General features: G+C 39.2%; 1 protein-coding gene across 1 annotated transcript in view; it reads right to left on the reverse strand.

Annotated features, from left to right (window-relative positions):
• Positions 1-14999, reverse strand: part of TM9SF4 (transmembrane 9 superfamily member 4) — a 118126-nt gene that overhangs the window by 83436 nt on the left and 19691 nt on the right. The window contains exon 5 of the mRNA XM_053715921.1: positions 2452-2578. Coding sequence (XP_053571896.1) covers positions 2452-2578 — 127 coding nt within the window. The remainder of the gene's footprint in view (positions 1-2451; positions 2579-14999) is intronic.

Here is a 14999-nt window from a genome sequence, read left to right on the forward strand (position 1 = left end):
AAAATAAAAAAACTTCTTGATTGAAGAAACTAAAACCTCACTTTACCATGTCTTCCTAGTATAACAGGCAAAGAGAATGACTGGAGGTGGAGGGGAAGGGAGGGGAGATTATATATATATATATATCTCTGCTGTGGTGCTCCTTGCCACTTCCTGTTAGCAGGAGGTTAATATCCCACAAGTAAGGATGAAATCCGTGGACTCGTCATATCTTTGTAAAAGAAATATTAATATTTTCAGGTCAGGTTAGCGCACTGGAGAATATGCGATGCGGTTTGTAGGCTGTTTTTTCCCCACACTTTTTTTGCTCCACTGACTTCAATGGGGAATACGTTAACCCGCGCAATATCCTAACTTTGGCTTTTTGCATGCATCAGGTTAACGTGCGAGTAAAAAAACTTTTTACTTTCACTTGTAATACGAGCGCTACCCAGCAAGAGCAAAAAGGTTACTTCTAGTGGAGTTAATGTGGGAGCATTAAATAGTGCTCCACTTGAAATCTGGCCCTTTATTGGGAATTCAGACTACGATCTTAATAAAAGGGACACTAAACCCACATTTTTTCTTTCATGATTCAGATAGAGCATGCAATTTTAAGCAACTTTCTAATTTACTCTTAATATCATTTTTCTTCATTTTCTTGCTATCTTTTGTTTAAAAAGCAGTAATGTAAAGCTTGGGTGCCGACCCATTTTTGGTTCAAAACCTGGGTTATGCTTGCTTATTGGTGGCTAAAAGTTGCCCCCAATAAGCAAGCGCTATCCAGGGTGCTGAACCTAAAATGGTCTATTATGGATTCCTTTATTGGGAATTGCATATTGAAAACCAGGGAATGTTAAAGTGATGATAAACCCAAGTGTATAACAAACGCTAGGATTTACCATCACTAGAAAAACAGTTTGTCATTGTTTCCTAAAAAACAATGTTAATAAGGCAAGTATATAGCTATCTCAGCGCCTCCGGGCGCCCATGGCACAGCGCTCTCTCTAATGTTGTGACGTTTCCACCTCTAGACCAATAGCAGCGCTTATCAACTGACATCATAGCACGGCTATTGGTCCAGAGAAAGTGATGTACCGTGGGCAGCTGGAGGCGCTGAGTTAGAGATATACTTGCCTTTCAGAGAGGGTGAGTTTAACAGCTGTTTTTAGGAAACAATGACAAACTAATGTTTCTTTTTAGTGATGGTAAATCCTAGCGTTTGTTATACGCTTGGATTTACCATCAATTTAACCCTCTACACTGTAACAGGCTATTTCCTGTTCCCTCAGAGAAGTTCCAATTTGTTTTGCAATGTTGCTTCCTGTCAATGTTTTTGTTTTTTTACCAACTAGCCCATGCACATTCGTAAACTGAAAACAGCTTTTTCTTAAAAAAAAAAAAAAAAAAAAAAAAAAGTGTTGCTGTTTTATACGGATGATAAAAGAACATTATACTCAAAATGCTCTGCCAAAAGCAATGCAGCAGTTTATGACTTGAGTTTATCTGTGGCAGCGCTGAATGCTTTAGAACAACAAACTCTAATACTCCACCTTAAGCAATCACATAAATTAAAGTCAAACAAAGTCCCTGGGTTATTCGGACGTGGTGTTCCTGCAGTATAAAACATGCAGCTTACCATCTTTAAAGTTGTTTGCCTCTTTATAGTTTTTTCCCTTTACGTTTATCTTATATTTAACCTACTACTGATGTAGCCTTATCAGGCTTGTAGTTACAAGAGGAACTTGGTAAAATGACTGGGTAAATGTCAGGACATACAGAAAATGTTTAGTTATGTGTAATGAAACAACTTTGCATTGAATTTTCAGTAATTATTTTGCCTCCTCCTCCTGCAATTTAGCTCTAAAAATTGTGGATTGTCTAATTCTCAGAACTTGAAATAATTCAGCCTGCAAACCTCTCAAATCCAATGCTGCATATAAGTTTTCACCAATGATAGAAACTGCAAAACTTCATTTTATACTAATAATGTATATGGCTAGCGTTGCCGTCTGCAGAGTCAAGCCCAGATTGGCTCCTCCAAATAAGGCAAATGGTCTGTGGAGCTTGGTTATTGAAAACAATTGCAGCAAATAAGATGTTAACTTGTAAAATGTTTAGATGTGCCTTATACATATACCAAACACAACAGGAAAGTAGTACACTGATAAGGGGGGTGGAGAAGGTTTTTGGAAAACATTTTAAAATACTTAGAAGCTTTTTCTTACACTTTTTATTTTTTTATTTTTTTTTAACACACTGTTTTACCTCAGTTGACCCTTTAATATGCACATAACTCAAAATGTTTTATAGAGATGGGTTGGAATGGTGTTAGGAACATATAGGTGAAAAAGGAATAGCAAGAGAATAAGGCACACATACCAGATTACTGCAACCAAGATATAGCAGCTTCCTGTCTGCATTAATCAGAGTACCCCGTTTTTTTGTTTTATTTTTCTGGCAGGCACTTACCATGTTATTATTACTGAAGCCCAGACGGTAACCGTGCTCAAACTGCACTTCTTTATCCTTCTTATCTTCCTCCTCACCTTTTACATACATATCTAATCTGGTGGCCACAGGAAGATTGTCAGCTATCCTGTAGAGACAAAAGCTTAATATTACAAAACTCAGAGAAACAGGGACACCCACAAATGGTGAAATTGTAGTACAATATGGCACCCTTGCAATGTAGGTAAATAGCAGATTTAGGTAACAGTGTGCAACATTATTTATGAAATATCCCCCCCCTCTCCCATCATCTATATAAAATCCCCCCAAAAAATGCCATTTCACAGCAGATCTGTATAGATTTGTATGCTATGAAGCCGACTAGCAATACATTATAATATACAGCACTTGTTTTACTTTGCAGGTACTGGAACACTATCAAGTGGCCACCTAGTAAGGCAGACATATGAAAACAAAATCATGCGACACAAGTTAAAGTGATGGTAAATTTATTGAAATTAGAGGCAGTTATATTAAAAGGGACATAAAACAGTATGAACTAACATACGTTTCTAAATATATAATGCAGCCAAAGTTTACCTGCAAAACAGTTTCTGTTTTAACCCCATTAACCCCTTTAATTCAGGCATAGTTTTGTTCACATCAAGCCCCCACCCTGGGCATTTCCATATATGGATCGTGCTATCCAGGACATAGCTTCTGCAGAATGCACTCGTGCACGGTAGGGGGCAGAGTCAAATGACACCTGACTAAAGCAGTGCACAGTATAAACGCTGAAGCTTTCACATGTGACATTATCCCCATGGAGACAATCAATCCTCTTGGCAAAAAACAATAGCAGTACCTGCTGACCCTCCCCAACCCCCCCTTGCTTGCATAAGTAATTATCCTCACATGCACACTTTCTTATATGATACCACAAGGTTTGGAGTAGGACACTGATGAGGGGGGTGGGTGGAGCAGGCTACACTTGGCAACACTAAAGTGTAAGTAATATTGCAGATTTTTGGAAAAATTTTTAAAATACTTAGAAGCTTTTTCTTACACTTTTTATTTTTTAATTTTTTTTTTAACACACTGTTTTACCTCAGTTGACCCTTTTATAATATGCACATAACCCAAAATGTTTTATGGCACTTTAAAGTACATAATCTGTAAATATAATAAACCCAAAAGCAGAAGTGTTATTTACAACATTTATTTTACCTCTGATTTTATGGTCTGTTACTAGCAGTCAGCCGACACCTTCTCCACTGTCTTTTACCAAAAGTCACAGGAGAGCGGTAAAGCAAAAAGGAAGATGTGCAGTCAGTCCCATTAAACAATGCAGCTCCCGAGGAATACCAAAGCAATTCACCACGGCATGCAATGCCAAATGCACATATGCACTTTTGATATGCAAGTCTGTTGCATCTCTAGCAGAGACTGGGAGCTCATAGCTACAACCTTACATGAGAGGGACGGCACAGCTTTCTATTGACTTACCACCTTCCTATGACTAAAAAAAAAAAAAAAAAAATAAATAAATAAAAAAAAAAAATCAGATTTTTTTTTTGACAGATCACAGAATCGGAGGTAAAATAAATATGTCTTAAAGTGACAGTCAAGTCCAAAAAAAACCTTGCATGTTTCAAATAGGGCATCTAATTTTAAACAAATTTCCAATTTACTTATATCACCAATTTTGCTTTGTTCTCTTGGTATTCTTAGTTGAAAGCTAAGCCTAGGAAGGCTCATCATTTCTAAGCCCTTGAAGGCCGCCTCTTATCACATGCTTTTTTTATTTGCTTTTCACAACAAGGGAGAGCTAGTTCATGTGAGCCATATAGATAACATTGTTATCACGCCCGTGGCTTGTCGCAGACAATGCACTAATTGGCTAAAATGAAAGTCAATAGATAATAAATAAAATGTCATGTGAATAGGGGGCTGTCAGAAGATGCATAGATACAAGGTAATCACACAGGTAAAAAGTATATTAAAAAGGGACATAAAACCCAATATTTTTTCTTTCATGATTCAGATAGAGAAAACAATTTTAAACTTTGCAATTCACTTATATTATTTAATTTGCTTCCTTCTCTTGTTATCCTTTGCTGAAAAGGTTTATCTAGGCAAAAAAAAAATGACAAAGATAAATCATTTCAGAACTTTTTCCACCTTTAATGTGACCTATAAACTGTACAACTCAATTGAAAAACAAACTGAAATGTTTTAGGTAGAGGGAAGAAAAAATATCAAAATAAAATATGGTTGCATAAGTGTGCACACCCTTAAACTAATACTTTGATGAAGCACCTTTTGATTTTATTACAGCACTCAGTCTTTTTGGGTATGAGTCTATCAGCATGGCACATTTTGACTTGGCAAGATTTGCCCACTCTTCTTTGCAAAAACACTCCAAATCTGTCAGATTGCGAGGGCATCTCCTGTGCACAGCCCTCGTCAGATCACCCCACAGATTTTCAATCGGATTCAGGTCTGGGCTCTGGCTGGGCCATTCCAAAACTTTAATCTTCTTCTGGTGAAGCCATTCCTTTGTCGATTTGGATGTATGCTTTGGGGTGTTGTCATGCTGAATGATCAAGTTCCTCTTCATGTTCAGCTTTCTAGCAGAAGCCTGAAGGTTTTGTGCCAAAATTAACTGATATTTGGAACTGTTCATAATTCCCTCTTGCTTAACTAAGGCCCCAGTTACAGCTGAAGAAAAACAGCCCCAAAGCATGATGCTGACACCACCATGCTTCACTGTGTGTATGGTGTTCGTTTGGTGATATGCAGCGTTTTTGCGCCAAACATATCTTTTGGAATTATGGCCAAAAAGTTCAACTTTGGTTTCATCAGACCAGAACACCTTTTTGCGACATAACACGTTTTCCCACATGCTTTTGGGAGACTTCGGATGTGTTTTTGCAAAATGTTGCCTGGCTTGGATGTTTTTCTTCGTAAGAAAAGGCTTTCATCTTGCCACTCTACCCCATAGCCCAGACATATGAAGAATACGGGAGATTGAGGTCACATGTACCACACAGCCAGTACTTGCCAGATATTCCTGCAGCTCCTTTAATGTTGCTGTAGGCCTCTTGGTAGCCTCCCAGACCAGTTTTCTTCTCGTCTTTTCATCAATTTTGGAGGGACGTCCAGTTCTTGGTAATGTCACTGTTGCACCATATTTTCTCCACTTGATGACTGTCTTCACTGTGTTCCATGGTATATCTAATGCCTTGGAAATTCTTTTGTACCCTTCTCCTGACTGATACCTTTTAACAATGAGATCCCTCTGATGCTTTGGAAGCTCTCTGTGGACCATGGCTTTTGCTGTGGGATGCGAATAAGAAAATTTCAGGAAAGACCAACTAGAGCAGCTGAACTTTATTGGGGGTTAAATCAGAGGCACTTTAGATGGCAGGTGTGTACTGACTCATTTAACATGATTTTGAATGCGATTGCTTAATTCCAAACACAGCTACATCCCCAGTTATAAGAGGGTGTGCACACTTATACAACCACATTATTTTAGTTTTTTTTTTTGTTTTCTAACCTCCACCTAAAATATTTCAGTTTGTTTTTCAATTGAGTTATAATATATATATATATACACATATATACATACACACACATTGGAAATAAAAAAAGTCTACACACCCCTGTTAAAATGTCAGGTTTCTGTGATGTAAAAAAAAAATGAGAAAGATAAATCATTTCAGAACTATTCCACCTTTAATGTGACCTATAAACTGTACTACTCAATTGAAAAACAAACTGAAATCTTTTAGGTAAAGGGAAATAAAAATCTTAAATAATATGGTTGCATAAGTGTGAACACCCTTTTAGAACTGGGGATGTAGCTGTGTTCAGAATTAAGCAATCACATTCAAAAATCATGTTAAATAGGAGTCAGTACACACCTGTCTTCATTTAAAGTGCCTCTGATTAACCCCAAATAATGTTCAGCTGTTCTAGTAGGTCTCATTGTTAAAAAGGTATCAGTCAGGCGAAGGGTACAAAATAATTTCCAAGGCATTAGATATACCATGGAACACAGTGAAGAGAGTCATCAAGTGAAAAAAATATGGTGCAACAGTGACATTACCAAGAACGGGATGTCCCTCCAAAATTGATGAAAAGACGAGAAGAAAACTGGTCTGGGAGGCTGCCAAGAGGCCTACAGCAACATTTAAGGAGCTGCAGGAATATCTGGCAAGTACTGGCCGTGTGGTAAATGTGACAACAATCGCCCGTATTCCTCCTCATATGTCTGGGCTATGGGGTAGAGTGGCAAGACGGAAGCCTTTTCTTACAAAAAAAAAAAAAAATCCAAGCCCGGCTAAATTTCGCAAAAACACATCTGAAGTTTCCCAAAAGCATGTCGCAAAAAGGTGTTCTGGTCTGATGAAACCAAAGTTGAACTTTTTGGTCATAATTCCAAAAGATATGTTTGGCGCAAAAAATAACACTGCATATCACCAAAAGAACACCATACCCACAGTGAAGCATGGTGGTGTCAGCATCATGCTTTGGGGCTGTTTTTCTTCAGCTGGAACTGGGGCCTTAGTCAAGGTAGAGGGAATAATGATAGTTACAAATACCAGACAATATTGGCACAAAACCTTCAGGCTTCTGCTAGAAAGCTGAACATGAAGAGGAACTTCATCTTTCAGCATGACAACGACCCAAAGCATACATCCAAATCAACAAAAGAATGGCTTCACCAGAAGAAGATTTAAGTTTTGGGATGGCCCAGCCAGAGCCCAGACCGGAATCCAATTCAAAATCTGTGGGGTGATCTGAAGAGGGCTGTGCACAGGAGATGCCCTCGCATTCTGACAGATTTAGAGTGTTTTTGCAAAGAAGAGTGGGCAAATCTTGCCAAGTCAAGATGTGCCATGCTGAAAAACTCATACCCAAAAAGACAGTGCTGTAATACAATCAAAAGGTGCTTCAATAAAGTATTAGTTTAAGGGTGTTCACACTTATGCAACCATATTATTTTAGTTTTTTTATTTCCCTTTACCTAAAAGATTTCAGTTTGTTTTTCAATTGAGTTGTACAGTTTATAGGTCACATTAAAAAGGTGGAAAAAGTTCTGAAATGATTTATCTTTGTCTCATTTTTTTTACACATATATATATATATATATATATATATATATATATATATATATATATATATATATATATATATATATATATATATATATAGTGTGATTGGCTCACCCATGAGTTCAGTTAGAAACCATTAGTGCATTGCTGCTCCTTCAACAAATGATACCAAGAGAATGAAAAAAAATAAATAGAAGTAAATTAGATAGTTGTTTAAAATTGTATTCTCTATCTGAATCATGAAAAAAAAAAACATTGTGTTTCATGTCGCTTTAATGGGTAATAAAGGGATTTTTCTTTTTAACAACAAAAATTCTGATGTTGACTGTCCCTTTAAATACCTTTTCTGCTTTGGGGTTGTATTACATTTATAGAGGACATGCTTTCTTATACTGGCCTCCACTTTAACTAAATATACCATAACTTTAAGTGTCAAAAAAAAAATTAAATAAAATTTATGCTTACCTGATAAATTTCTTTCCGGGCATGGAGAGTACACAACATCATTCCAATTACTAGTGGGATATTCAACTTCTGGCCAGCAGGAGGAGGCAAAGAGCACCCCAGCAAGGCTGTAACTTCCCTTACCCATAAGCCCCAGTCATTCAGCCAAAGGAAAATGGAAAAAGAAAAAACACAAGGGTGAAAAAGGTGCCTGAGATCTTATTTTAAAAAAAACAAAAAAACAAAAAAAAAAAAAAAAAGCCGAATTATTAGAGAGAGGGCAGAGGTCATGGACTCTCCATACCCGGAAAGAAAGACATTTATCAGGTAAGCATACATTTTGTTTTCTTTCCTATGGCATGGAGAGTCCACAACATTCCAATTACTAGTCGGAACCAATACCCAAGCTAGAGGACACGGAATGAACAGGGAGGGAGAGCAAGACCTAAACAGAAGGCACCACCGCCTGAAGAACCCTTTCTCACAATAGAGGCCTCAGCCAAGGCAAAAGTATCAAATTTGTAGAATTTGGAAAAAGTATGCAGAGATGACCATGTAGCCACCTTGCAAATCTGTTCAACAGAAGCTTCATTTTTGAAAGCCAAAGAAGAGTAGACAACCCTAATTCTCTCAGGAGGCTGCTGTCCAGCACTATCATAAGCAAAATGAATCAAAACTTCTCAACCAGAGAGACAGTAGTAGAAGTGGCTTTCTGACCCTTATGCTTTCCAGAGAAAACAACAAACCGGGCAGAAGATTGCTGAAAATCTTTAGTAGCTTGTATGTAAAATTTTAGAGCGTGCACAACATCCAAATTATGCAAAAGACGTTCCTTATGAGAAGGATTAAGACAAAAAGGAACAACAATTTCCTGATTAATGTTTCGATCCGATACCACCTTAGGGAGAAAACCCAATTTAGCACGAAGGACCGCCTTATCTGGGGGAAAAAAAAAAAAAAAGAAAAAAAAAAAAGGTACGGGGAAATCACACTGCAGAGCTGAAAGCTCAGAAACTCTGCGAGCAGAAGAAATAGCAAGGAGAAACAAAACCTTCCAAGATAACAATTTTATAACAAAAACATGCATCGGCTCAAACGGAGCCTGCTGCAAAACTTTAAAAACTAGGCTAAGGCTCCAAGGAGGAGCAACAGGTTTAAACACCGGCCCGATTCTGACCAGGGCCTGAACAAAAGACTGAACATCTGGCAGATCTGCCAGACATCTGTGCATAATAGACCGAATGCAGAAATCTGACCCTTCAGAGTACTGACTGACAAACCTTTCTCCAGGCCATCCTGAAGAAAAGATAAAATACGGGGAATTCTCACTCAGCTCCAGGAAAAACCCTTAGATTTGCACCAATAAAGATAATTTACGCCATACCTTATGGTAAATCTTGCGAGTAACAGGTTTGCGAGCCTGAAACATTGTATCAATGACTGCTTCAGAAAAACCACGCCTAGACAGAACAAGGCGTTCAATCTCCAAGCAGTCAGCTTCAGAGAATCCAGGTTTGGATGGAGGAAAGGACCCTGAATTAAAAAATGTCCTTCCACTGAGGTAACCTCGAAGGAGGTAGAGATAACACCCTTACTAGATCCGCGAACCAAATCCTGCGAGGCCATGCAGGAGCTATTAGGATTACCCATGCTCTCTCCTGTTTGATACGAGCAATGACTAGTGGAAGGAGAGCAAACTGAGGATACATATGCCAGAGAGAACATCCAAGGAACCGCTAAAGCATCTATCAGAAAGGTCTTAGGATCTCTTGACCTTGAACCGTAGTTTGGAACCTTGGCGTTTTGGCGGGACGCCATCAGATCCAACTCTGGAACCCCCCCACTTGAGGGTTATCTGAGAGAACACTTCCGGATGGAGAGCCCACTCCCCGGGATGAAAGGTCTGTCTGCTCAGAAAATCTGCCTCCCAATTGTCCACTCCTGGAATGTGGATGGCAGATAGGAGACAGTTGCGAGCTTCCACCCACTGCAGAACGCGAGACACCTCCTTCATGGCCAAGGAACTTAGAGTCCCTCCCTGGTGGTTAATGTAAGCCACTGATGTTGTCCGACTGGAATCTGATAAAATCAGACTAAAGATAATTGAGGCCACGCTGACAGGGCATTGAAGACTGCTCCCAACTCCAAGATGTTTATGGGAAGAGAAGACTCTTCCCGAGACCACAGTCCCTGAGCCGTCAGAGAATCCCAAACAGCTCCCCAGTCTGGCATCCGTAGTCACAATCACCCAGGAAGGTCTCAGGAAACAAAGTGCCCCGAGACAGATAAGAGGAAAAAAAAAAGAGAAAAAAGAAAGAGAAAAAAGAAAGAAAGACTCCTGTTAGGGGATCCAGTATTATCCTCTGTGATAAATCTTAATGGTCGCGGTTCCATTGATGGAGCATGCCAAGCTGCAGCAGTCGCAGATGGAACCGAGCAAAAGGAATGATGTCCATGGAAGCCACCAGACCACTTCCATGCATTGAGCTACTGATGGACAAAAATGCAGACTGGAGGGAAAGGCAGAAGTTTGGATTTTCTGACCTCCGTCAAAAAAATCTGCATGGACAGGGAGGGAATCTATAATTGTCCCTAGGAAACACTCTTGTAGCTGGAACTAGAGAACACTTTTCCAGATTCACTTTCCACCCATGAGAATGTAGAAAAGACAAAATCTCTGTATGAGATTTTGCTAGATAAAAAGAGGACGCCTGAACCAAGATATCACCTAGATAAGGCTCTAGAGCAATTCCCTGGGACATGATCACTGCCAATAAGGCTCCCAGAACCTTTGTGAATATTCTGGTAGCTGTGGAAAGACCAAACGGAAGGGCAATAAACTGGAAATGCTTGTCCAGAAAAGCAAACCTTAGAAACTGGTAATGATCCCTGTGAATGGGAACGTGTAAATATGCGTCCCTCAGGTCTATGGTTGTCATGAATTGACCTTCCTGGACCAATCGAAGAATAGAACGAAGAGTTTCCATCTTGAAGGGCGGAACCCAGAGGAATTTGTTTAGACACTTTAGATCTAGGATGGGACGAAAAGTTCTCATTTTTGGGAACCACAAATAGATTTGAATAGAATCCTAGACCTTGTTCCTCTAGAGGGACTGGTACAATAAATGGAGGATAGTTCATTCATGCAATTTAAAAGGGACACTCAGGTCAAATTAAAATTTCATGATTCAGATACAGCATGTAATTGTAAACAACTTTCCAATTTACTTCCATTAAAAAAAAAAAAAAAAAAAAAAAAAAAAAAAAAAAAAAAAGTGCAGTCTTTTATATTTACACTTTTTGAGTCACCAGTTCCTACTGAGCATGTACAAGAATTCACAGACTATACGTATATGCATTTGTGATTGGCTGATTGCCATCACATGCTACAGGGGGAGTGGAAATATACATAACTAAAATTTGTTAGGAAAAAAAAAAAAAATCTACTACTCATTTGAAATTCAGAGTAAATGCTTTTGTATTGTCTTCTTAGCTTGCATTTGTTGATTATGCAAATCTATTGTTCCTTTAAGAAGGCCTCCCTCTTTACCTGGTTTGAGGATAATCTTGACAGGAGAAATCTGCCCCTTGGAGGGCAAGACTTGAATCCTAATCTATAACCTTGGGATACTATGCCTACAACCCCATGGATCTGGGACATCGTGCATCCAAGCCTGCCGAAAAAGAGAAAGCCTGCCCTCCACCTGATCCAAACTCTGATTGTGGGCGGATCCTTCATGCTGATTTAGAGTCAGCGGAAGGCTTTTTGTTTTGTTTTCCCTTGATCCAGGGCTGGCTGGATTTCCAAGTGGACTTTGATTGGTCTGGAAGAAGAGGACTTCTCTCCCTTGAAGTTGCAAAAGGAACAAAATTCAGAAGTCTGTTAACCCCTAGGTCTATTCTTCTTGTCCTGAGGTAGGAAAGATCCCTTTCCCCCTGTAATCTCAGAAATTATCTCCGCCAGACCAGGTTTAAACAGAGTTTTACCCTTATAAGGTAAAAGCCAAAAGCTTTGCCTTTGAAGAAATATCAGCCAACCAAGATTTTAAACCACAGAGCTCTGCAGGCTAGCACAGTGAAGCTAGACATCTTAGCTCCCAGTCTAAATTATCTGCATGTTGGCATCACAGATAAAAAGGTATTGGCCAGTTTGAGAGCTTTGATCCCATCTTGGATCTCCTCTACCGTAGTTTCCTCTGAAATAAGATCAGACAAGGCATCGCACCAATAAGATGCAGCTCCCGCAACCGTTGCAATACTCGCTGGAGGTTGCCACTGTAATCCTTGATGGATGTACATCTTTTTAAAGTAAGCCTCTAGCTTCTTATCGATTGGATCCTTAAAAGAGCAACTATAATCTATAGGAATGGTAGTTTTCTTAGCAAGAGTAGAAATAGCTCCTACTTTAGGCACAGTGCGCCATGAGTCATGAATAGAGTCAGCAACAGGAAACATCTTTTTAAAAACAGGGGAAGGGGAAAAATGAACCCCTGGTTTATCCCATTCCTGAGTTATAATTTCAGACATCTTCCTTGCAACAGGAAAACCTCAGAGGATGGAGAATCATAAACTCTATACAGTTTAGAAAACTCAACCGAAGGTTCAGAGTCGTCCAAAGTAGCTAGGAGCTCCTTAAAGTAGTAGTTCAAGATTAAATCTAAAATCAACCTCTTCAGATTCTGAAGATTTTTCTGCTAAAGAGTCAAATTCTGAGATTTCACCTTCAGAAGCTACTGAAGTATTTTCCTCATCAGACAAAAAAAAAGAAAAAAAAAAAAAAAAAAAAAAAAAAAAAAAGGGTTGTCTAATGCAGACTTAGAGGGGTCAGAGGCCTTAATAGCAGGCAAATGTTTAGATTTCCTCTTACGTTTACCAGAAGAAGGGAAAACTGACAAAGACGCTGATACTGCAGAAGTAATCTGAGCAGCAAAATCCCCAGGTAAATACACACCACCAGGAGGTTGAGAGGACACAGAAGGCACATTATGAGAAATAAGTAAGGCTTGGGACATTTGAGGAGAAAGCTGGAGGCATGTCACGCACAGCATTATCCTGAGAGACACTTGGCTCAGAAGAGAGTAACTTGACTTTAAATTTTTAGAGTTTTTGCTACGCATGAGGAACAAAATTGCATTGGCAGGACAATTTGAGCCTCTAAACATAGTAATCATTTGTCCACAGACATAGACTGATCTAATTCTGAATCCATTAACGTAGTCACAGATATCAGATCCCAAATTTTTTTTTATTAAATTGAAATAAAATTATTTTTCAATAATTTAAATGTTAGAGATATTAGTTTTAAGATTTTTATTATAGCATATAATAATAATAAATAATTCCTTATAAAGGAACCTCAGATTGCCTGAGGCTGCGACCGTACAGGTTAAAAACACCCCACTAGAAAGAGGAAGGCAGACTTCTGACGACATACTGATCTTCTCCTCTTGATAAAAACGATCCGCTAGATGAAAACAAGCATCCAAAACTGATCCTAAAATGCGAGGCAAGACCTTCGCACTACAGACCCACTGAGCTCCGTTTTGACACAGCGGAAGTGTGGTCGTCACGTGAGCGGGTTAGAAATTCAACTACGCCACTGAAAGTGCGCGAATAGAGAAAGAAAAACGGCTTAAAAAAACCCCCCATTAACAGCAACTCTGTTAAATGTCCCAACATGCTTGAAACAGAGTCAATGCCAATGTCTAAGTATTTCCTCAACTTTATGATCCATCAAAGGAAAACTCTATAGCCCCTCAGCCAAGTGAAAAGTCCTTAAGTCTCTTACTGTAAACCTTGTCTCAATTAAACGTTTAAGTACATAATGTAAATCTGTTAAAAAAAAAAAAAAAAGTATCCTTAACTAAAAAAGGATAACTGTTCCAAAATGGATCCATATGAGGATTAAGCTCTTAAGTGCTGCTGACCTTCAGTACCTAGAAGGCAAAGTCACTTACCTTAGATCCTGCAGGACAGATAACCACTACTGAGGTGTGACAGGCACTTCACTCCATGTCATAGACTTGTAGGAAAAGAAAGAGCAGAGTAACCAACTCTGGCTTTCTGTAAAGGGGTAGCAAAATATTAAAAATAAAAGCAAAGACTACATCGCTGCCATTTAACTGCTAAAAACAGAATTTATGTTTACCTGATAAATTACTTTCTCCAACGGTGTGTCCGGTCCACGGCGTCATATTTACTTGTGGGATATTCTCTTCCCCAACAGGAAATGGCAAAGAGCCCAGCAAAGCTGGTCACATGATCCCTCCTAGGCTCCGCCTACCCCAGTCATTCGACCGACGTTAAGGAGGAATATTTGCATAGGAGAAACCATATGGTACCGTGGTGACTGTAGTTAAAGAAAATAAATTATCAGACCTGATTAAAAAAAGACCAGGGCGGGCCGTGGACCGGACACACCGTTGGAGAAAGTAATTTATCAGGTAAACATAAATTCTGTTTTCTCCAACATAGGTGTGTCCGGTCCACGGCGTCATCCTTACTTGTGGGAACCAATACCAAAGCTTTAGGACACGGATGAAGGGAGGGAGCAAATCAGGTCACCTAAATGGAAGGCACCACGGTTTGCAAAACCTGTCTCCCAAAAATAGCCTCAGAAGAAGCAAAAGTATCAAACTTGTCAAATTTGGTAAAAGTGTGCAGTGAAGACCAAGTCGCTGCCCTACATATCTGATCAACAGAAGCCTCGTTCTTGAAGGCCCATGTGGAAGCCACAGCCCTAGTGGAATGAGCTGTGATTCTTTCGGGAGGCTGCCGTCCGGCAGTCTCGTAAGCCAATCTGATGATGCTTTTAATCCAAAAAGAGAGAGAGGTAGAAGTTGCTTTTTGACCTCTCCTTTTACCGGAATAAACAACAAACAAGGAAGATGTTTGTCTAAAATCCTTTGTAGCATCTAAATAGAATTTTAGAGCGCGAACAACATCCAAATTGTGCAACAAACGTTCCTTCTTTGAAACTGGTTTCGGACACAGAGAAGGTAC

This window comes from Bombina bombina, chromosome 1 (genome assembly GCF_027579735.1).
Source record: "Bombina bombina isolate aBomBom1 chromosome 1, aBomBom1.pri, whole genome shotgun sequence".
NCBI lineage: Eukaryota > Metazoa > Chordata > Amphibia > Anura > Bombinatoridae > Bombina > Bombina bombina.